This window comes from Homalodisca vitripennis, chromosome 1 (assembly GCF_021130785.1).
Source record: "Homalodisca vitripennis isolate AUS2020 chromosome 1, UT_GWSS_2.1, whole genome shotgun sequence".
Taxonomy (NCBI): domain Eukaryota; kingdom Metazoa; phylum Arthropoda; class Insecta; order Hemiptera; family Cicadellidae; genus Homalodisca; species Homalodisca vitripennis.
The window spans coordinates 107606784-107631785 of NC_060207.1; the positions used below are offsets into that span (position 1 = coordinate 107606784).

Here is a 25002-nt window from a genome sequence, read left to right on the forward strand (position 1 = left end):
ATGCAATAGATAAATTAGTACAAGAAGCCTTTCAGGCATTTGAAAACAAGGCCTATGCTCAGGCCACACTCTGTGACCTGAGCAAGGCCTTTGATTGTGTCAATCATGACTACCTCTTAAATAAACTTAAGTTTTATGGTGTTGAAAACTCCCCCTTTAAGTTTTTTGAATCATACTTACAAAATAGAAGTCAAAAAGTTCTAATTGATGGTATTTGGTCCCAAGAACTAAAAGTCAACTTCGGTGTACCTCAGGGATCAGTCCTAGGACCTCTCCTCTTTTTAATATCAATAAATGACCTCCCTGATTTTATAAAAGCCAGAACTATATTATATGCTGACGACACAACTCTGGTGAATTCCACTGCAGACATTAATGCTTTGGAAGAATTAACTGAAAACGCTCTTCAGGGTGCCACCACATGGTTCAATGCCAATGGATTTCTTCTAAATCAAGATAAAACCCAAAAAATTATATTTAGTTTAAAAAATAATATCCCTGAGAATCCTGATTACCTTAATGCAGTCAAGTTTTTGGGAGTGTTTATTGATAACCATTTAACATGGAGCCAACACATTGACTCGATTAATCCAAGACTAAATAGAATCATTTATCTCTTGAGGAGTCTCACTAATAAAATCCCGGAATCGTATAACAGAACAGCATATTTTGCATATTTTCAGTCAATAATGTGTTATGGGCTCATACTCTGGGGAAATTGTAGCAGAATAGGAGAAATATTAATACTCCAAAAAAGAGCCTTAAGGGCTTTAACAAATTCACAAGAATATGAACATTGTCAACCCTTATTTATTAAAATGAAAATACAAACAGTAATTAATCTCTATATTTATGACTTAACCCTATATGCAATTAAAAATAAAAGTAGTTATAAATATAATTATGATATTCATAACTATAATACAAGGAATAAGGATAGAGCCCTCATAGCGTTTTCTAGACTGAGTAAATGCCAAAGTAGCCATACCATTATATCTATGAAAATATACAATAAATTAAAGGTACTTATGGATAAATATCCAATCCTACAATTTAAAAACAAGTTTTATAACTGGCTATTAGAACATCCCCTTTATAAACTAGATGACTTTTTTGTCATTGATCCAATAGACTTTTAGAACTTTGCACGAGGCCTGTTACAAATCACCATTTTTGTTAATCATGTTTTGCTGGTCTTTGCTTGAAGGATGTATGCTTGGCTGATGCGGAGAGAGGCTGTTGTTGACGGAGTATTTGATGGGTACTGTTTGGTATTTATATTGGATAGTATCAGTTAAATGGAGGGTTATTATGTTAAAATCATTATGTTGATTTATGCAGGGAATTTTATGATTTGGATTTTCACAAGGTGTAATCTTACATTGTATTGGTTATGTAAATATTTTTAGGTTGTAGTTAACATATAATATTTGTAATTTGTAATCCTTTTTAATATTGTGTTTGATTGATTATAAAATACTGATTGACCATGTTTGAATATGTGATGGACTCATGACTAAGCTTACTTAGCAGCTAAATGACATTGTCAATGATCTTTTGTGATTCTTATGGCAAATAAATATTATTATTATTATTATTATATGAATTGTGATAATAACAAATTTTAAAAAAATGATTATGTGGGTAATTCAATATTTTATGTCTATTCAAACATATTGCAGATCTAACATCCTTTTTAGAAATTTCTATTTGAAATGGTGTGTAACAACGTTAGCTCAATCTGATTTGGAACCATGAGTGTACCCATAGTTAATTATGTGTATTAATATCAGAAAATAAATTTTCAAACGGACTCATGTAAAACAATGTTCAAACAGGAGCTCTTGCATTTGCGGAGTTGGGTATTGTGGTACCAAAGTCTGGAGGACAATATGCTTTCTTCCAAGCTGCGTTCAAGGACTTACACCCATTCTACGGACCGATTACTGGCTTCATCTTCGTGTGGATGAATGTTTTGATAGTGTACCCAGCAACACTTGCCATCTTCTGTCTCACCTTCACAGAGTACACTCACAAGTCCTTGGGTGCTATCTGCAGCACTCAGCTGGACCCGGAGATGGAGAACAGGCTCAAAATTCTCATCAGCTTCCTTGCCCTAGGTCTGTTACTTAGCATTTCCTTTTCATTGAATTATGCTTACTTATGGTAATCAGCATGAAATTGGGTTATTATTAGTTTTGTTAGGATATTTGTTAAGTGTTACAAATATAATTGTTATGAAAATTTATAAAAAAAATTATTTTATGAAGGGAATTTATAATACAATGTAATTTAAAATAATTATAGTTTATTTAAAAGGTTTTAGTTCAAAAAGTATGTTTTTATTTACTAGATACATTCTGCAATTACACAAGAAAGAAATTGGCTTATTCTAACACAAATATTTGAAATTGACAGCCTCTTTTGGTATTATACAGTATGAAATTATTTTGATGAAAACAGTCTTTTCAACTAATATTACAGGTATCATGGGATACATCAACCTTGTCAGTGTCAAGTTGTACGTCCATGTCCAGAACATGTTCTCATACCTCAAGTTGAGTATCTGTGCCATGGTCATCATGGGAGCAGTTTATGTGCAGGCAACAGGTAACATGTAACATCCTATAATTCTTTTCCCTTCATACTTTTGCTTTTTGTTTCCATTTGAATTGCTGGTAATTAGAAATAGATAAAATATTTTTATTTTAACCTTACGTGATCTTAGATTGGTTATTACTTGTATTATTACTTGTTTTTTTAATTGGAGTACTTATATATTTCTTTGGACAAATTTTGCAATTCTTTTACTCTACTTTTTCTAATTTAATTTACATCCATAGTATATTCACACAAACATTTGTATCGCATTTCTTGGGTTTAATTTGTACAAGTTTAGTTTATAATCAAAAAATAAATTTGGGCTGACATTTAAAAATATTGTACTAATTCATATGGTGCAAAGTTTTGACCAAGAGTGTTTACCATTTCTGCTACAGATTTCAAAATGTTCAAAATTGGTTAATTTCTCATATATGAGTTATCTAGATTTTTTTCAGGAGAATCTTTCTATGGCAATGGTATTTTTTATTGAGGATATTAACACTTATAAGGAGGAATGGTCAGGTATATTTTTCTGTCTACCAGTAGCATAACACTCTTACTCTATAAAAATTCCTGTTGATCTTTATATTTTACTTTATATTGACATCATGAGCAAATTGACAAAAAAAATGTATGCATAACTTTTATGATTTAACAGACCTGTAGATTTTAGGTTATGTACATTTTTCAATAAATTATTATAATTCATAGAAATTCATCTTAAGTTTAATAATAACAAACCAATACAGAAAGTTTAAAAAATTGTTAAATTATTGCCCATTCTACTGCGGCAGACTTCATAGTGAATGTTCTGTGTTGGTTGTGTTAACTTAGTATAGAGCCACAGTGAAAGTGTTTGTTTAAATTTGAGAAAAAAATCACATACATGAGTATCAGTCTTAAATTTTTTTACAATTTTAATATTTTATTATTATTGGGGTCAACCAATCAGAAAAATACTATATTATTATTTTACTATTTTGTTCAATCATGTCATAACTTCTGATTGGCTGTTCAATGATATTTTATAAATATAGCCTCAAATTTACTCAGCTAATAATGGTGATTCCACTCAAGAATATCACTGTGAAAGAGTAACGCACCGTGATCAAATTTTTAGTGACAAAGGTTTTAACAATCCTCAAAATAATGTTAAAAATGTATGGAAACAATTGTTTGAAGTAATAAAACGTTTACAAATGAGTAGAAAAGTTTTAAAGTGTATGTACCAAATTTTCTGACGAGCAACGCACTCGAAGGCCGGTCAAAGTTGGGACTTCTTCTCTCGAATCTCGGATTGACGCATTAATTCGGATAATAGGCATATCACAGTTGAACTGATAAGTGTAAAAATAAGTGTGAGTGTTGAAACTGTTCATAAAATTATTCACAACAAACTGCCGTACAGGAAAACCTGTGTGAAATGAGTGACCAGACAACTCACGGACAATCACAAAGAAACTGGCTTCAAATCAGTCAATAGTTGAAAAATCGTTATTTGAATGTTTTAAAAAAGAAATTGAACACGGATTCATGAGCCAGAGTCACAATGACAGATCCTTGAATGGAAGCTTATGACTTTTCCTACTAGCAACAAATTCTGGACCCAGCTATCTGCTGATATGCTTACAATATCCGGGGATTTTCAGGGGCAAATTTATTATGATTTTCTTTATCAACAGTCAGTACTTCAGTGACATGCTGGAAAACAAAATAAGACCTGCTATTTGGACGAAACACCACAGGCTCTTGACTGAAAGCGTGATTTTGCCTTATGACAACACCCATCCACATACAGCACAGCTGACGAAAAAAATTCCAGAAAGTAGGGTTGGAGATCCTTCTACAATGCCCTTATGTCCTAACCTCACCCCATCAGACTTCCATCCCTTTGGACCTTTTAAAGAGGGTCTACGATGGAAACAGTTTCAATCCAATGAAGAGATAAAAAAATCAGGGGCAAAAGTAACTTTGAAATCAACTCAAAGAATTTTATGCCAAGGGCATTTACAAATTAGCAGAAGGGTGGGATCAGTGTATAAGTGTTGCTGGGGCCTATGTTAACCAAAGGTTTGTACTGATTTAATAAACCATTTTTGAGTAGTAATTTGTCTCATTGCTTATTGAATGACCCTCGTAGAAAGTACAACCATCTAAAGTAAAAACTCCAAGAATATGTGCTATTATAGCACAAGCTAATCATTAATTGCTCTTAAGTCCGGGTCTGCTCAGAAGTAATTTTCAAATGTATTTATCATTTTGAGGGCAAGACCCAATGCCTAAACTTGCATGGTTTGCACGCCCCTGAAAGTTCCTCAAAACTCAGTTTTAATACTATCATATTGTTGTTATTATTTGTTATACAGGGTGGAGCGCGGTAATTTGCTGATTTGGAAATGAAATAAAAAAATTATGAACCTTAGAAAAAGTTATTTTTTATTTTAATTATATTGAACAGTAAGGGAATTTTTAAATTACATGGTTTAAATAATGTATTTGGCAAATGTCGACCTTCGGCATCCACACACTGCTGCACACGTTTTCTGAAGTTTTCATTAACTCTAACAAGCATGTCGACTGGTATTCTGCCAATTTCAGCCTCAATATTGTTCCTTAGGTCTTCCAAGGTGTTGGGACGTTTGATATACACCTTCGACTTCAGGTAACCCCAAAGGAAAAAATCGCATGGGGCTAAGTCTGGTGAGCGTGCCGGCCAGTTCACATCACCCCTCAAAGAGATAAGCCGTCCAGGAAACATTTGCTTCAAACAATTCATGGTAACCCTCGCTGTGTGTGCAGTGGCACCATCCTGTTGGAACCATGTATCCTCTAATTGCATTGCCTCAAGAGCCGGCTGAAAAAAATCCTGTATCATAGTCAAGTACCGTTCGGAGTTCACAGTTATGGCACGACGGTTATCCTGAAAAAAGTAAGGGCCAATGATGCCTACTCGTGATATGGCGCACCACACAGTGACACGGTCCAAATGCAGAGGTCTCTGGTGGACTTCTCTGGGGTTTGTTTCACTCCAGTAGCGCATGTTTTGCTTGTTGACACACCCACTGAGGTGAAAATGTGTCTCATCAGAAAAGAACACAATTGTGTCACGCGGTATAGTTGCAAGCATGTTTTCACAAGAAGTACGCCATGCCAAATAGTCCCGTGCTGACAATTGATGGACCACGCACATTTTATACTGGTGAAATCTCAGTTCATCATGAAGAATCCGGTGGAGAGAACGTCTTGAAATGCCAAGAGCAAGTGATTGCTTCCAAGCAGAGCGTTTTGGAGATCGCAGTACTGCTGCTCTAACTCTATCGATGTTTTCCGGTGTTGTAATCCTTCTCTGAGGTCCCCTTCGTACACATGACACATTCCCTGCTGTTCTAAATGCAGTTACCCAATTTACAATTGATTGCCGACCAGGAACACGTCCGCGTGGGGGAACAGCCAATCGTAAACGAAAAGCACGCTGCACTGCAATGATCGAGTGGGCATTTGAAAAATACGCTTCAACACAAAATGACCTCTCGTGTCCACTGCATGATGGCAACTGGAACGCGGAGGAATACAAATCTCCCGTCAGCCACTATAAGCCACGCCCACTCTCCCCTCTCTTCGACCAACAGTGCCACCACAGCCTGCAGTGCAAAAAAGCAAATTACCGCGCTCCACCCTGTATATTTATATATTTCTTACATGTTAGTTCAATTCAAATATTTTTGTGTCAACAGGGCAATCCCACCCAATTGTATTTGGGCTTCCAAGGCACTAACTACTCCACCAAGGGTCTAATCATGGCCTTCTACAGCGGACTTTACACATTTGATGGCTGGTACTTTTTTATGACAAATACAGTCATCCACCATATTGAATTCAATTAATATAATAGTCAATAATTTATTGTATATTATTTTATATATAGGTTTTGCATGATTGAATACCAAATCCTTAATATATCCATTTTCAGTCAAATTCTTTATTAATTACATAAACTTTGAGAGTGTTATTAAAATCTCACACAGAATTATTTTTATATTCTCTTCATGTCAATGAATCCTAATTCAAACAAATGTTTTTTCCCATTCATTATCTTTATAGAATCACTAAAAATGTTTTTTCCCAATAAATGCAAACACTTTACTAAATTTATTAATTTTGTGTTTTTATTCAATGACAAAATGTATTTATTTATATTTACAACATTGCTTGGTATGACCATATGAATTCTAATTCTAGAAATTGTCTTTTCAGGTGTATTGTCACTGGGGTTACAGAAGAGATAAAAAATCCTAACAAGTAAGTTTACTACTTTTATCCCAAATGATTCAAACAAAATGTTAACTTGATAATAGCATTACTGCACATCAACTCTTATATGTTCATATACACAGTATTGAGTTGTGACGTGCTACAAGTAACTACTTTTTATAACAAGCAACAAAATAGTTGTATTGCATACTATATTTTAGCAGAAATCACACTACTTTTATCATACTAGTTACTCTGTATAGGACAACATTACAGACATGTTTTATCTGTTTTTTATTGCAAGACTTTACATGTGTCACAGTGAAGTTGTCACTTAAACAGTTCGAGCTGTGTGGAAGTAGGCCATGACGATCTAGATACGAGGGATTTCCGTATGTTCCACAGTTGAGTTTGGCCCCTTCCATAGTTTGAGGCTTGAGCCAACAAACAGGATCTATTGGGCTGTAGCCTTGTCATCACAGGAGAGGACAACAAATCCGTGTTTGGAAGAGCAGGATGTGAAACCAGGCTTGAAGTCCTCTCCGAAGGGCAGATCAAGGATTTTTCTGATGAGGGCCTCCTGAGTGCTCTTCATCTGATCATCCAACATAATTTCAGTAGAGAAATCGGAGCAGACCCCCGATATGCTCCTATGGTTCAAGAGCTCTGACTGTTAGGACTATGAGGATGAACACCCTGAGCCAGCAAATCCTTGAATCTTTTTTGTACAGCCCCCAGTACCTGAGATTTTGTACTATTTGGGTTGTTGGAGTACTGAATAGCATTCATAAGGCCTGAATCAACCCCTTAAACTATTGTATCTGTAGTTGTAGCCTCTAGGGCAAGAGCTCTTGCTTCACAGACAAAGACTGAGACAATGAGACACACTCAGCTATGGTTATTGTTTTTAGAGGGATACTAATTTTAGGTTTTTTTCGGCTTTCCATGCAAATTCCACACGTAGCAAGGAAACTAAAAGCCATCCACATCAGAGCAAAGCATAATAAGCAATTGGCTACGGTATTGCCACTGTGCGAGAAGTCTAGATTTGTATCTGGAGGCCACCTGATACCCAGAGTCCGCATATTTATAATCAAGCAGTTTCTTGACCAATGCAGCCCTTAGCATATGCCCACCTTGGCATGGAAAGCAGGAAAATAAACCAACTTCAAAAAAGAATGGTTGAAATCCAGAGTTCTGACACAGACCCAATAGATAAAATTAGAATGAAACAAAAAATGGATAAATATTAGATAATAGAAAAACAAACCACTCAGTTTACCTCAGTCTAATCTGATGTATTTAAGAAGACAGAGTTAGATTAGACAGTCCACAGGTGTGTGTGCACAGAAAGAACAGCTCTTGAAGGAAGACAAGGTGGTTGTAAAAAAGTGCTTAAACAAGGCATATGAGTATGAAGACCCCAATACCTTGCAACAAAAGTCCACTATAGATACAGCAGACCCATAAAAATACAATATAGACATAAAAAATACAAACTTTAAATCAAATATTATTTAGAAAATCATGATATTTGTTACTTTGGCTATCTATTTATGGTTTTAATGTATGAACCCAAAAAAAAACCACATTTTATTGTTTGGTTTTTACTGCCTATCAACACTTGACAGTGCATAGGTGTGCGGCGATTCACAAACATAAACATAGAATGTATGAATTTCAAGTCAAATATTATTTATAAGACCACAACATTTCATTATTTTAGTTATTTACCTATGGTTTTTCATTAGCATTAGATAAAAATATGTTTCAAATAATATAAATCATACATTGGGTAACTTGTGATATATCAGATGATCATTTCCAAACAGATAAGGTATGAGAATAAATAATTATGATAGTGCATTTTTGTAACAGAATGAGAGTTTATAAGATATTGTTTAAGTTTTTAAAGGTTGTATAAAAGTAAGCTAGTAAATTAATTTTACTGTCAACAAATATTATTAAAAAAACTGTGTATTTCCATAATTTATATATTTCTATCAGGATAAACATCTACTGTACTGCGTTTTGGATATCACTAAATTATTTGTCTGGAACATTTTCAATTACTGATCATCTTTATTCAGAGATAAACCACTGTTTCAAACCATTAAGCTACTGTAAACTTTGTATCAATAAATTAATAATTTTAGTATTGTTATTAGCATAAATATAAGGTAGTTGTAAATCTTCAATGTTATAAATGTGCAATTAAAATTATTTCTATGGTCAAAACTTTTAACTAGTTCAGAAACTTTACATTTGGAACGCTCTACTTTTTGATGCTCTGTTAACAGAAACATCCTATTCAGCATCTTGATAGCAGTGCCACTTGTGACATGCCTTTACCTCAGTGTAAACCTTGCCTACCTCACTATGCTCACAATACCTCAGATGGTATCAGAGTCAGCTGTGGCTGTTGTAAGTAACTCTATCTCAGTCTAAACCTTGCCTACCTTCACTATGCTCACAATACCTCAGATGGTATCAGAGTCAGCTGTGGCTGTTGTAAGTAACTCTACATCAGTGTAAACCTTGCCTACCTCACTATGCTCACAATACCTCAGATGGTATCAGAGCCAGCTCTGGCTGCCGTAAGTAACTGTACTCAGTATAAACCTCACCTACCTCACAATACCTCTGATAGTATCAGAGCCAGCTCTAGCTGCCTTAAGTAACTGTACTCAGTATAAACCTCACCTACCTCACAATACCTCTGATAGTATCAGAGCCAGCTCTGGCTGCCGTAAGTAACTGTACTCAGTATAAACCTCACCTACCTCACAATACCTCTGATAGTATCAGAGCCAGCTCTGGCTGCCTTAAGTAACTGTACATCAGTATAAACCTCACCTACCTCACTATGCTCACAATACCTCTGATAGTATCAGAGCCAGCTCTGGCTGCCGTAAGTAACTGTACTCAGTATAAACCTCACCTACCTCACAATACCTCTGATAGTATCAGAGCCAGCTCTAGCTGCCTTAAGTAACTGTACTCAGTATAAACCTCACCTACCTCACAATACCTCTGATAGTATCAGAGCCAGCTCTAGCTGCCGTAAGTAACTGTACTCAGTATAAACCTCACCTACCTCACAATACCTCTGATAGTATCAGAGCCAGCTCTGGCTGCCGTAAGTAACTGTACTCAGTATAAACCTCACCTACCTCACAATACCTCTGATAGTATCAGAGCCAGCTCTGGCTGCCGTAAGTAACTGTACTCAGTATAAACCTCACCTACCTCACAATACCTCTGATAGTATCAGAGCCAGCTCTGGCTGCCTTAAGTAACTGTACTCAGTATAAACCTCACCTACCTCACAATACCTCTGATAGTATCAGAGCCAGCTCTGGCTGCCGTAAGTAACTGTACTCAGTATAAACCTCACCTACCTCACAATACCTCTGATAGTATCAGAGCCAGCTCTGGCTGCCTTAAGTAACTGTACTCAGTATAAACCTCACCTACCTCACAATACCTCTGATAGTATCAGAGCCAGCTCTAGCTGCCTTAAGTAACTGTACTCAGTATAAACCTCACCTACCTCACAATACCTCTGATAGTATCAGAGCCAGCTCTGGCTGCCGTAAGTAACTGTACTCAGTATAAACCTCACCTACCTCACAATACCTCTGATAGTATCAGAGCCAGCTCTGGCTGCCGTAAGTAACTGTACTCAGTATAAACCTCACCTACCTCACAATACCTCTGATAGTATCAGAGTTAGCTCTAGCTGCCTTACGTAACTGTACTCAGTATAAACCTCACCTACCTCACAATACCTCTGATAGTATCAGAGCCAGCTCTGGCTGCCGTAAGTAACTGTACTCAGTATAAACCTCACCTACCTCACAACACCTCTGATAGTATCAGAGCCAGCTCTAGCTGCCTTAAGTAACTGTACTCAGTATAAACCTCACTTACCTCACAATACCTCTGATAGTATCAGAGCCAGCTCTGGCTGCCTTAAGTAACTGTACTCAGTATAAACCTCACCTACCTCACAATACCTCTGATAGTATCAGAGCCAGCTCTGGCTGCCTTAAGTAACTGTACTCAGTATAAACCTCACCTACCTCACAATACCTCTGATAGTATCAGAGCCAGCTCTGGCTGCCGTAAGTAACTGTACTCAGTATAAACCTCACCTACCTCACAATACCTCTGATAGTATCAGAGCCAACTCTTGCTGCCTTAAGTAACTGTACTCAGTATAAACCTCACCTACCTCACAATACCTCTCATAGTATCAGAGCCAGCTCTGGCTGCCGTAAGTAACTGTACTCAGTATAAACCTCACCTACCTCACAATACCTCTGATAGTATCAGAGCCAGCTCTTGCTGCCTTAAGTAACTGTACTCAGTATAAACCTCACCTACCTCACAATACCTCTGATAGTATCAGAGCCAGCTCTGGCTGCCGTAAGTAACTGTACTCAGTATAAACCTCACCTACCTCACAATACCTCTGATAGTATCAGAGCCAACTCTTGCTGCCTTAAGTAACTGTACTCAGTATAAACCTCACTTACCTCACAATACCTCTGATAGTATCAGAGCCAGCTCTAGTTGCCGTAAGTAACTGTACTCAGTATAAACCTCACCTACCTCACAATACCTCTGATGGTATCAGAGCCAGCTCTTGCTGCCTTAAGTAACTGTACTCAGTATAAACCTCACCTACCTCACAATACCTCTGATAGTATCAGAGTCAGCTGTGGCTGCCATAAGTACTCACTACAAACCTCGCCTATCTCACCATGCTCACAATTCTTCATATGGTCTCGGAGTTAGCAGTGGCAGTTGTAAATAACTCTACCTCAGTGTATGTAAACTCTGCTTCACTCACCATACTCAAATACCTCAGATGGTCTTGGAGTCAGCAGTTGCAGCTGCTTCACAATACTTACAGTACCTAAGATGGTCTCTGAATATGCCATAGCAGTGTAAGTTAGTCTATCTCAGTGAAAACTTCATCTTACTCACCATGTTTACCGTAACTCAGATGTGCGAATTCGTCTAATCCTCAATGGTACTGTATTCAGGTATTGCCAATTTTTTATTGCAACTGACAAATCCCACTGATATTATATTCATGTATTGCCAATTTCGAATATTCAGCATGGTTTTTGTGTTTTGGTTTTAAGGACTAATTTCAACACTTGCAAGCTAGCTGCAATTCTAGTTAAACACTGGTTGTCTAAGAAAATGAGGATTTTTGTGATAGTGAGAGAGCCGTTATCTGTCAAGAAACAATAAGTTTATAAGAAACGCTGTTGAATTCACATAGTACATTTTTAATTTTTCAATGAATTTAAACTTTTTGGTTGATAATGTGTAAATTATTATCAATGTTATTAATTACAATACAATTACAGTATTACAATTATTAATTACAGAAGTATTTAGAATTGATTAGTATTATTCATTATTTGTGAATAAACTTTTTTTTGGAATTGACCAGCCTTCATAAAAAGTAAAAGTTGCAATCTTAGCTAACCCATATTTAATTTCTTGACACGTCAATCACTCTCTTCCTGTAAAGATTAAAAAGCAAAACAGTATAATAGCAAAATATGCAAAGCACAAGTTACTTGATATATTAGTTTAGTGCTTATTATAAATATTATATGAAACTTACTATATCCAGGATTTTTTTCTGAACTTATCTCTCTAAAATATGTATTTTTTTTTTAATTAGCTACTTTTAGACATCAATTCTCAAAAATCAAATTTACTTAATAAATTAAAAAGCAAAATACATTTTTAACCATATTATGTACTTTTTAAATTTTAAAGCATTACTACACATAAAATACTTATATAAGTATTTATGTAATATATGTAATACTTATACAATTTATATCTAAATTTAATTTTTACCTGAGACTTTTAGAAGTTCTTGATACAATTTAAAACAAAGGACAACAAAAGTCCTGTAAATTTAAGTACACACTATAATTTAATCATTAATCCCAAAAGCACCGTAATGTGACTAAATAATTTAATTTGAATGGACTTTTTATTTTTTCTGATAAGAATGTATTTTCGCCCCACAAATACATTGCAGTGACAAAGTCATTATACCAGAAGGGTTGTACATACTACATATATATGGTAAATAGTAAAAGTCAAAGATCAAGTTTAAAAGAATAAACTATCTAAATTACACATAAGCATTTCGTTTACATTATGAAAAGCTTTTTGTTTTAACCATTTAATCAAAACATTTTTAAATTTCTAAAAGAGACATCTTTGGCATTTACAGATAGCTTATTGAATAATTTAGTACCAACATAGAAGTAGTAGTGCTAGGTTTTAGTCAGAAAAGTTGAATCAGAAAAGTGCAAAACAGATGTTTTTTGTGTGACATACAAGAATTCATGGACCTTGCCCACCATCCAAACCAACCAGCTGTAATTGAAGATGGGTCCTCCATCAGCTTTATCACAGATCACTGACAACTTCTTATATGATCATTCCACAAACGGCTAGTCCATTAGACTACTTGGCTATCCTAACATAGGGTATTCATAATATGCTTGTGCTAAAACTTCTGGGGGAGGTATGGTAATTCTTTTAAAAGGGGTTGAGGGGGAGGCAGCTGTTTTTCCAACTATTGTAGATCTTTGTCAAGACAAATTATTTGAATGCTGTTAAGCTACAATTATTTGAATGTTGTTTAGCTAAATTTAAGATAGAAAGGTTTAGTTCTATATTGGTAGGTGTTTTAAAACACCTTAGTTTAAATAATAAAGAATTTTTAGATAGGTTAAACTTTCTTATAGAATTACTTGTAGAAAAAAATAATTATTTAATCATTACAGGAGATTTGCATGTTGACATGTTGGATAAATCCAAAGAGTCAAGGGAACTGTCAATTTCCTGACACATATACATGAAATTAAAGTTTCTGGGATTATCAAATCCTTATCTAACCATGATGCATAAATGCTTGAACTTTTGCAAACCAAAGTAAAACAAGGCCTTGACTCACTGTGAAGGAATATTCTCACTTGACAATATTGTACTTTTTAAGTCTCTATTGGAAAAAACCTAGTATTCAGTATTTTATTTTCCAGTATATTTGTTTTGACAGTATCTTCAGATACTATTTTAATCTCTGTTACCCTATAAAAAATTGTTAAAGAAAACAAAAAGCATTCTTGGATTACATAAGTTTTATAAGACGAAAAACATTAAATTATTGAACTCAGTAATCCAAAAGGTTATTGATCAAGGTTTGCAAAATCCAATAATCTAAAATATGAAGTTTTGGGAAAAAGTTACAATCTGTCAATATAGATTTTCATTTATCTGTCTGGTCCATCAATACTGTGTTCTAACCATATACAGGGTGATTCATGAAGTTCTCCCCCCACTTCTACAGCACATTGTACTAGTAAAAATAATGAAAAAATGTTATATAAACATAGGTCCGAAAAACGCTTCGTTAGCGAGTTACAGCTAGCGAAAGATTTCGCCTGAATTCCTGGGTAAAGAGTAAAATAAAGCCATACTGAACTTTTGGAAAGGTTAATTAAGTAAGAAATATCGTGGGATTCTTATGTATTTTTACCTGATAAAGCTAATAAAATAGGTTTCAGAACTGTACCTGTAGTAGTTTTTGAGGGATTCAGGGTTAAATGCAAAAAAATTGGGGCACGAAACAATGTTTTTTTAAGTTTGATGTACAATAACTTTGTTAAATTGGTAATAAATACATAAAATCAAACAAACATTAATTGTAGAGAATTTAATTCTGAGAAAATTGTTATAATCAGTCTAAAATGAAACAGAAATAAGTACCAAAAAATCGATTTTATTCAGTATAATACATTACTAGTTTTAAGCAAAATTAATCAGGTTGGGCCAACCATACGCACCTTTTTATAATAGATGTTCGAAAATGAGGCCATCATTATCAATAAATTTTGCAGCACGTTTTGTGTATTGCTTTTGTTGCGTTTCTTAATTTTTTCAGGACTTCCCTGTATATGCACAGCCGAGAATCCATAATACGGGCAATTAATTCATCACGAGAATTCACTTTTGTCTTGTATACAATGTCTTTCATCCATCCCCAGATGCAATAATCCAATGGAGATAGATTGTGGTGATCTTGGTGGTCAAGGGTGAGGCCCTCCACGACCAATCCAGTGTCCAGGAAATTGATGAATTTAAGTAAGCAGAAACGGCACGTGAAAAGTGGGGGAGGTGCTCCGTCATGCTGGAAGTACAAATTTTGGTCTGAGATGTTAAAGGAAACATTCTCTAACAGCTGCGGCAAACTCTTCTTGAAGGAAATGCAAATAGAACTCAGCATTTAGGCGTCCAGGTAATATGAAAGGTCCAATTAGCCGATTGTGCAAAAGGCCACACCAGACCATTGACACTAAATCGGTGTTGAAAGTTCTGTTCCACTACCTCATGTGGATTTTCTTCTGCCCATGAGTGTTCATTGTGTGCAAAGTTATTGACACCATCCGAGTGAATTGTGCCTCATCCGTAAACAAAATACGCTTGTAGAGTTGATTATTTAATATTCAAAAAGTTGCGAAAACTCCAAGCGAAGCGGACCATCCCCTAGCTGTAGATGTTGAACCTTTTGTTTATGAAACGGATAAAATTTGTTTCGATTAAGTGACCTCCACACCGTTGACTGCGAAAACTCCTATCCGCCCCTAGAAATACGTCGTGTACTTACACCTGGACTGCGATGAACAGCATTTAATAACAATATCATCATCAAGTTGGACAGCTCGTTCATAATTGGTTCTAGTACTTGGTAGTGATCCTGTTTCCCGAAGAGTACGAAAGTTTCCTGAAATTGTTTTGGTATCTGGAATCCTCCTATTAGGGTAACGTAGTTCATATTCTTCTACAGCAGCTCTAGCATTACCATTACAGTAACCCAAATAAAAACCATATCAGCGTATTCCTCTGATGTAAATAAGTAAGGCATTTTTTCGCTGAATAAACAATCGAATTATAACTCACAGAAAAATTGCCATTTAATAACACGATTCACAGAACCGATCTCCTGCTGTAGCTTGCAAAACACCACTAATACACAGTTCTAACGTAACAGTACAGAATACCATTGTTGATCAGCTGTTATTCGTGCGTTACCAACTTAGAAATTAATAAAACAAAAAACTGCATTTCGATGATTAGTAAACAATAATGGGAAAATGTTTGCTTCATTTATTTTTCGAACATTTGATGTAAATTTTTATTTAAAAAAAAATACAACGTAATAAAAAACATGATATTTTTATTTACAAACAAAATTTATTTAACAGTTAATCTTGTTTTCTCAATTTATCTCATCATTAAGGAACAAAACATTTTGTTTTTGTTTTATTTTAACTAAATACCGTACGGTATTTCTTTACAGCTAGTAATGTACTATACTGAATAAAATCAATTTTTTGGTAATTATTTCTGTTTTATTTTAGACTTTGATTATATCAATTTTCTCAGAATTAAATTCTCTACAATTAATGTTTGTTGATTTTATGTATTTATTACCAATTTAACAAAATTATTGTACATCAAACTTAAAAAAAACATTGTTTCGTGCCCCAATTTTTTTGCATTTAACCCTGAATCCCTCAAAAACTACTACAGGTACAGTTCTGAAACCTATTTTATTAGCTTTATCAGGTAAAAAATACATAAGAATCCACGATATTTCTTACTTAATTAACCTTTCCAAAAGTTCAGTATGGCTTTATTTTACTCTTTACCCAGGAATTCAGGCGAAATCTTTCGCTAGCTGTAACTCGCTAACGAAAGCGTTTTCGGACCTATGTTTATATAACATTTTTTCATTATTTTTACTAGTACAATGTGCTGTAGAAGTGGGGGGGAGAACTTCATGAATCACCCTGTATTTACCCATGGTTTGATATCCATGTTGAGAAGTTTTCAGTGAAATATTGTATTGTATTTGTTCTATACATAAACATATCTAATTTGCTTCAAATCAGGTGTTTATAACAATTTCAGGTGTTTGGAGACCTAGTTTTTGGTAAGTGGAAGCTGGTGATCTCCTTGGGTGTAGCTTTTTCTGCGTTTGGCTCAGGGTTGTGCAACGTTTTTGCTGCTTCTAGGTGAGTTTTCTTATTTTGTAGGTTTGATTGCTTGAACACAATTTTCTTATTAAAATCAAATTTTTTCCTCCTTTACTTTTATTTGTTAAACTCTAATAACGAATATTTTACTTAAAATCAAGTATTTTTCAGTATATTTTGGAAATAGTAATTACGAGGTATGGCTATTAAATAACGGGACTGATATTGTAAAAAAATTTATTTTCATTTTAAACATAATTACTTATTATCACCTTCAATATACACCCCTTCTCTATCCCTGCAACGCTCCATGCGAATTTTCCATTGTTGCAAACAATGCTGAAAGTCATCTTCTGTCAACTCTTTCAGAGTCTTGGAGCTTTTTCTTGAACAGCTTCTACGGATTCAAATCTCGTACCTTTCAATGCAGATTTCACCTTGGGGAAAAGATAAAAGTCGCATGGTGCTAGGTCTGGCGAGTAAGGTGGATGTTCTAACACTGGGATGCTGTACTTGGTCAGGAACCGCTTGACAGATAACGCGGAATGAGCTGGCGCATTGTCTTGGTGCAAAATCCATGATTTGTCCTCCACATTTCGGGTCGTTTTTTTCTTACTCTTTCACGTAGTTTATTAAGTACCTCAAGATAGTAATGTTGATTAATTGTTTGACCTTCAGGAACCCAGTGAAGGTACACAATCCCACGAATGTCGAAAAAAACAATCATCATTGCTTTAAATTTTGACTTGCTTATTCTTGCTTTTTTGGCTCTCGGTGAAGTTGAGGTCTTCCAATGCATGGATTGGCGCTTCATTTCCGGATCATAAGTAAAAAACCATGATTCATCACATGTTATTATTCTTTCCAATAAATTTGGGTCATTTTCAATGGCACTCAAAGTGTCAGTACAAACATTTTTACGAGCTGCTTAAATACTAAACAGAGGTACAACACTGTTTTGCACATGTATATTATTTACTCATATCTACACATACTTGTTTGTGAATGCCAATTTTAGTTGATTTTTTGGTATGGAAAACCTCGAAGCAAGAAGCGACGTATACATCTACATTGCAATCTTTGTACTGGTAAAGCGATCCTCAACACATGTTATTCTTGAAGCAAGCTACACATCTCAATATAAGCCAATATGCATGCCCAGGCCTACTAGTGACAAAACCGTTGACAACGTAGTGTTATTTATTTTGCCATTTTTCCACTAGTTCAATTGCCACCCGTCATAAATCGAAATAAAATGGGTCTTTGTTGCACGACTAACTCGTCAGTGGCCTATTTTAGTCATAAGTAAGCAACTAACTAACTCAGCAAAAGCCTTTAAGGGGTTGACGTTCTTTGATTAGTTTTATTTAAAATCCCATTAAACTTGAATTCCCTGTACTAATTGACCATGGCAGTATTGTATGTAATGTAGATTGTCTTACGTGGCAGCTAGAGACGGTCACCTCGTGGAGTCACTGTCCTACATACATATGGATAAACTGACACCAGTTCCAGCCATTCTCCTGCAGGTAACTTACAATACCTAGAGCAAGTAAATTTTAATGAAAATAAAAACCTACTTCTCATAATTCTAGTCTAACTTGAATATTCATAAATTCGTCTAGTGTTTTTGTTGTCCAGGTGATATAGACAAATGTATTCTAGACAAAAGGCTAGACCGTATCAAGTAGCTTTTCAATTATAAATGTAAAAAAGAGACCTCAATGAAAGAAAATGTTTGACAGAAAGTTTTGACTCACAAAAAGTTGGAAAGGTAACTTGGAAAGACATTTAAATGTTATATGCTGCATAAATATAGAATATTGACAGTGAAATCTGTATGAATTTATGCTATTAAGCTACATAGATTAAATATCTGATATTTGGTTGACTTGCTTTGTTATTCACAAAAGAGGCACATAATGAGTAAGTGACTTGCCAGCAAGTGGCAAGGTACAAAATTAAATTCCTTGTATGGTCTGTGCCAAAATTAGTTTGTACCTGCTGAAGTTATGTAATAAAAATTTAATCCACAGTAAGTTAAAACATGATATGTAAATATCGAAAGTTCTATATCATCTGAATAACTTTAATAACATTAATTAATTAATTAATAAACAATAAAACAAAAATTCAGTGATCAGAATTTTGTTTTAATTCTTTCCAGATTGCACTGACAGGAGTGTTTTTGCTGGCAGGTGATATGGTGTCCCTCATTAACTTCTCAAACTTCTTGTTATGGATCTTCTATGGACTGACCATGGTCACAGTGTTTGTACTGAGGAGAACCAGACCTGAAGCTAAACGAAGTTACAAGGTAATTTCAATCCCCTCCCACTCACACCCTTGGCAGGTGATATGGTGTCTCTCATCAAATTGTTGTGGATCTTCTATGGACTGACCATGGTCACAGTGTTTGTACTGAGGAGAACCAGACCTGAAGCTAAACGAAGTTACAAGGTAATTTCAATCCCCTCCCACTCACACCCTTGGCAGGTGATATGGTGTCTCCCATCAAATTGTTGTGGATCTTCTATGGACTGACCATGGTCACAGTGTTTGTACTGAGGAGAACCAGACCTGAAGCTAAACGAAGTTACAAGGTAATTTCAATTCCCTCCCACTCACACCCTTGGCACGTGGTATGGTGTCTCCCATCAAATTGTTGTGGATCTTCTATGGACTGACCATGGTCACAGTGTTTGTGATGAGGAGGAACAGACCTGAAGCTGATTATCTTCAATATCTCACAGACACAAAATTATATTTTGTCATTATTGCTTCTACAAAAGAACTGAATGAAAAAGTAATTTTAGTTTCCATTAAAACTATTACATGTTTTGTTGTTACAGAGTAAGTTAAACATAAATATTATCAGGGTAATCTTTTTTGTTAAACACAAGACTGTTTTTTTTTAGAACACTTTTCTACGAAGTGTGCTGGTGGTCACAGATACAAAAAAAGTTTTGGATTGGTGATTAGGGGTAGTATAACACCATCTGAACATTGTTACCAAGTCTATTAGATTTACAGGAGTATGAAGTGCTGTGGTACTACTGGGCTCCTGTTTACTAAAAGTGTAGAGCACTTCACTTATGTAATAATCAGCCTTGTGTGCATATTGCATTTTATTTAGTATAAATTGCTGAGTCTTGTTTTTATTAGATTAGAAAGCTGGACACTTTAATTGAAATCAGACATTTAAAAATATAATGTATATAAATTTTTGAAAATTTAGCACATGGGATGATACATTAAAGGTGTCTTAAAAATACCCAGACTTTTGGTTCTTATTAAGGATTATATGTTTAAAAATAACATCATTTTCAAGTTAGGTGACTTAAAACACTCTGGAGGAAATCTTGCCTTCCCGAATGGTTAATACACTGTGAGCAAACCATTGAAAGAGAAGATGAAGTAACAAATTTACAAGAGGAAAGTGACTCAAACGCCTCAAGAAGCTTCTGCTGGTAACGGTAACTGTGAACTTGGATGCATTCAGCCATATAATATTTGGATGAGCAAAATGAAGCCAATAAATTGGGCTGGTCTGAAAAGTTCTTGTCTGTTTGTCTTTGTATGTCCCCACATTATATTTCAGTTACAGTTTGACATACAGCAGAGAGATTTAGTACCACTGTTAGTCTATTGAATAGTAGGTTCAGCCAGAAATCAGGATTTTTCACACTATTCCTTTTGGCGGAAGTAGACACATTTTGATCAAATTATGCTTCTCAGAAAAAAAAAACTTCTGACCACCACATCTATAGACTTGTCTGGAAAGAAGTACTGTTTTGAAACTTCTTTTAGTTTTATTTTTACACTAAAGACCATACCTAAAACTATTTTGAACGTAGTTAACACCAATGTTCAGATAACATAGCAACAATACAGTTGTGAAAACTTCTAAACCATAACTTAACAAATTCTTGTGCTGTTATCATTTCAAAGTACTTACCACCAAACCCGCACTTCATGTGCAGGAATAAGTGACAATAATATGATACCAGATCTGCAATAATGGCGGTGATTAAAATACTCGCAACAAATGTGTTGAAATAGTTTTTGAGTGTCACTAGTAGGATCATGGGGCTGAGCATTATTGTAGAGCAACACAGTTCCTTGACTGAGAATTCCTTTTCTTTTTTATAATTGCATTTTAAGAGTTGTGCATTATACTATTCATATAACCCATATATCACACCTGATGATAACTGCAGACTGGCTTAAAATTTCTTATGTTCAAATTTCAAGTAATAAAATAAATCTCGCAGTTTATCTTTTTTTTATTAAAGATATGACTTTCAAAATTATGATAATTAACTAAATTGAATGTGATATATTTCTGTTATTTTAAATTGAACTACTTAAGGATTTCCGCCACACTAGTCAGAACACTGTCCCAATAGGTGCCACTGGTGATACCTGCTCTGGTTATGGTAATCGCTTTGATGTTGGCCATCATCCCCCTGGTGACTCAGCCTCCTCTGCAGTACATCGTAGCTCTAGTACTCATAGTGCTGGGTGTTATTGTCTACTACCCCTTCGTCTACCGCAAGCTCAGCCTGCCTTACATGGGTAATTTTTTTTCTTTTAATAGTAATACAAGAGTAATTCAATTTATTGTGTAAGTTCATTATTAGTAATATTAAAGTAATCTTGGTTTCATTTTTTAGCAGCCGATTATACTTGTTTTAATCTTGAATCAGGCAAATAATTTTCACATACTAACATGTAATCATTTGAAACCAGCCAAAAATAGTGAGTTAAATGGTTCCAGGTTAGTTTCAGATTGTAAAAAATTATAACAAGCTTCCAGCTAAACTTTCAGATTATAACAACTATATTATTACCATTAAAGTCTGTTCAGAATTATAAAGGAGCTAATCAATTGAAACTATTTGGTTGTCCGAAAAAGAACTTTTCTAGTCTACTTGGATTTATAAATATACGGTATCCAAAACAATACATAGTAAATAATAGAAAAAACTTTGGATCTCACTACTTGATTATATGACTTAAAATATCAATAATCAGAACAGTGTTCATCTATATTATCTATATATATAAAAATGAATGTTTGTATGTTTGTCCTTTATGGAATCGTGAACTATTGGAACCGATCATGATGAAAATTTGTACGTATATGTATTTTTCCACGGAGAAGGTTTATAAGCTATGCCCATCCCTTTCCCGATTCAGGATTCCGCCCCACTGGTTACAGAAATACCCATAAGAAATGCATTGCAGCAAACATATGTTAACGTCTTTTCAAATTTTTAATCAGCTGTTCTTTGTAAACATATATTACACTTATAGTTTTTAAAGCATAGAGTAAGCTTAAGAGAAACGACAAATTTTGTTTAAACTGTTTCTGCAATCACTGTTAAACATAGACTTTACTATCCAGATAATACAATTCAAATTTGACGTAAAAATTCACCTTTAACTGCAATATTTATTTAATATAAACCATGCTCATGCTTGATCAGAAGAGCAATGCAGATATCATAATTACTATCTTACGTTGGCTACAAATATAAAGAATGTTATAAAATCAACCTTAGTTGTTTTTTTTGACAGAAGTATGGTTCTCAAAACTCCGTGTGTACATATTCTCTCGATCGAGACAACAAAGCAAGCTCAATCGTGGCATCGGAGATATAACTAATTTAATCTAAAATTTATTATAGTAAAAAAAAATTTACTAAGTAATATAAGGACTTCGGTTCTTAAGATTTGCGTGCGAAGCCGTGGGTAACAGCTAGATAGAGGCAGGAATATGGTACATACCTTCATAATACGCCCAAGAGGCTCACGATGGAACGACTATCAATTATCTCAGCAATGTTTAGAATGTGATAGAAAAAGAATAAGTGAATATAGTGTACTGTTTTCAAACGGGAAATTGCGTGCGAAGCCGCGGGCAACTTTTGCAAAAAATTATTGAAATGCGCAGCAAAGCGCGCCGGGCCCGCTAGTTATACATAAATAATACTATATTGTATATATTTTATAATGCTGCATTTTATACCACAACAAATACTCAGAATTATAAACATAACACAGTAAAATAACCTAATGGAGACATGATTGTGCAGTGGAGGGTGGTGTACTTTGTGATCTGTTCATTCGGTTTGCAAAGCTAGTTTGGTCACGTCGAGTTCACTGCTCTCATCTTACTATTCCTAAGCTGTCGGCTAGCTTAATTCTCATACGATGACTAAGTACAGTTCAGAGATAGGGGCACCCGGACGTGTTCCATAACATCCAGACACCCGGGAGGTTACAGTTCTGCCACCTCTACTCCTATAAATCAGACACTGTTCTCAGTCATATTGATTGCGGAATTCAGGAGGGGAAATGTACACTGCCCTGAGCACATTCACATTCCCAACCAACATCAAGTGACTGAAAAATCAAACATCCTCAGGAGATGTATCAAAATTCATTAACTTGAGTTTATTGGCTGAGCTTTAGCAAAGCCTATCACTCGTGAGGCTGGAAAAATGTCATTTCTTTGCTCCTGAAGTTACACATGAGGAACACTGAGTTAGATAATGGTACATGTCACTCCATGAGATCAGGCTCAGCATTAGCGAATATTTTTACATTGGTCTTATAGGTGACCATGGTGACAATAAGAAAATATCAAAATAAATAAATCTTCACGGAAACTCAATAATTCAGATTCAAAGATTTGACATATTAACACATGAAGCCCCCACACATAAATCATTTTATAGTGACTTGGTGTGTAGACTTTTATTATTTAAACATTGACATTAAACCTAATTTAATGGAACAAAAATGTATTATTGGGCAAGATAGATTGAGAAAGATTTCATTTGTAGACTTTAAATTTTGCATGAAACTTCGTTTTTACAAGAATGAGTTCTAATGTGTAATTTTTATGTAAATTTCTTTGTTGTACGATTGTCTGTCTGTCTGTCTATCTGTCCGTAGGACATCTAAAAAAAATGAGCTATAGATTTGAAATTTTTAATGCAATCTCTGGAAAGCCTGTTACGACATAGTATAACGTACTTGTACCTTTGATATTTATAAAATATTGTGAGTTTAATAAATGAAGATAATTTGATCAAGACTATTAAAGAAAAAAAACAGATACAATGCCATAATACACACATAATAAAGAAAAGAATAAGCGATATCTGACTTGTATGTATGAACCAAAACTGTAAATAATATGTTCGGTAGCATAAACAATAAAAGCCCTTTCAATGGAATAATGACAATTTATTCCTTTTATTTTCAATGGAATTCTTTAGTGTGGTAATTCAGAATTATAAAGTAACATAGTTGTATAGTTTAAAATATTTTATGTATAACTTAATAATCTTAAATACTAGCTAAATAGAAGACGGATTTAAGACCTTGTATGGTTTTATGACTCATTGTATTTTCATTGATTTTAAAGTTACGAAAATTAATATGTTACTTGATTCAAACACATAACAATTTCTCCTATAGAATAAAAAACGTTATTTTCTAGAAGAATTCTGTATAAACAACACTAAATATCAAATTGATTTCTCTCATTAAATTTGAAGGTTCACAAAGTACAGGTTACTTACTATATATAAAGGGTAAAATAAATACAAATAATACAAACCAAAATTTAAGGTTTAGGATTTAAGTTTTAAAACCAAAATTAGTTTTAATATTTTCCAACACTGTAGTTATTATATTTATTACTGAATCAGTGAAAAGGAAGCTGTACATCATTAAATTGTAATTATTCTGTTTACTTGTGTTTCAGATAAATTTACATACTTCGTACAGGTCCTACTACAAGTGGTACCTACAGCCGAGCCAGATGTTTTGTGATAACTATTTAATACTTTATCATATAATATTTTTAATTAAATATAACATTTGCTCATAATGTAAATAAATATTTATCCTCATTAACTAAATGTACTCACTCATAAGTTTTTTTTAATTAACTTTATTAACGTATTTGTAAATAGAAACTATTTTGTACATAATACTAATAATATACAATACATATAAATGGTAAAATTAATGGGTTCCA

At 34.4% G+C, this 25002-nt stretch overlaps 1 protein-coding gene across 1 annotated transcript; it reads left to right on the plus strand.

Moving 5' to 3' along the window:
* The first annotated feature begins 1978 nt into the window (after positions 1–1978).
* On the plus strand, positions 1979–24878 carry LOC124368900 (b(0,+)-type amino acid transporter 1-like). Its single transcript, XM_046826418.1, has 10 exons — positions 1979–2120; positions 2485–2610; positions 6339–6439; positions 6859–6903; positions 9156–9279; positions 16879–16982; positions 18376–18472; positions 19111–19260; positions 21353–21521; positions 24727–24878. The coding sequence occupies exons 2-10, from the start codon at positions 2596–2598 to the stop codon at positions 24792–24794; spliced, it is 873 nt and encodes a 290-aa protein (XP_046682374.1). The 5' UTR covers positions 1979–2120; positions 2485–2595; the 3' UTR covers positions 24795–24878.
* The last annotated feature ends 124 nt before the right edge of the window (positions 24879–25002 follow it).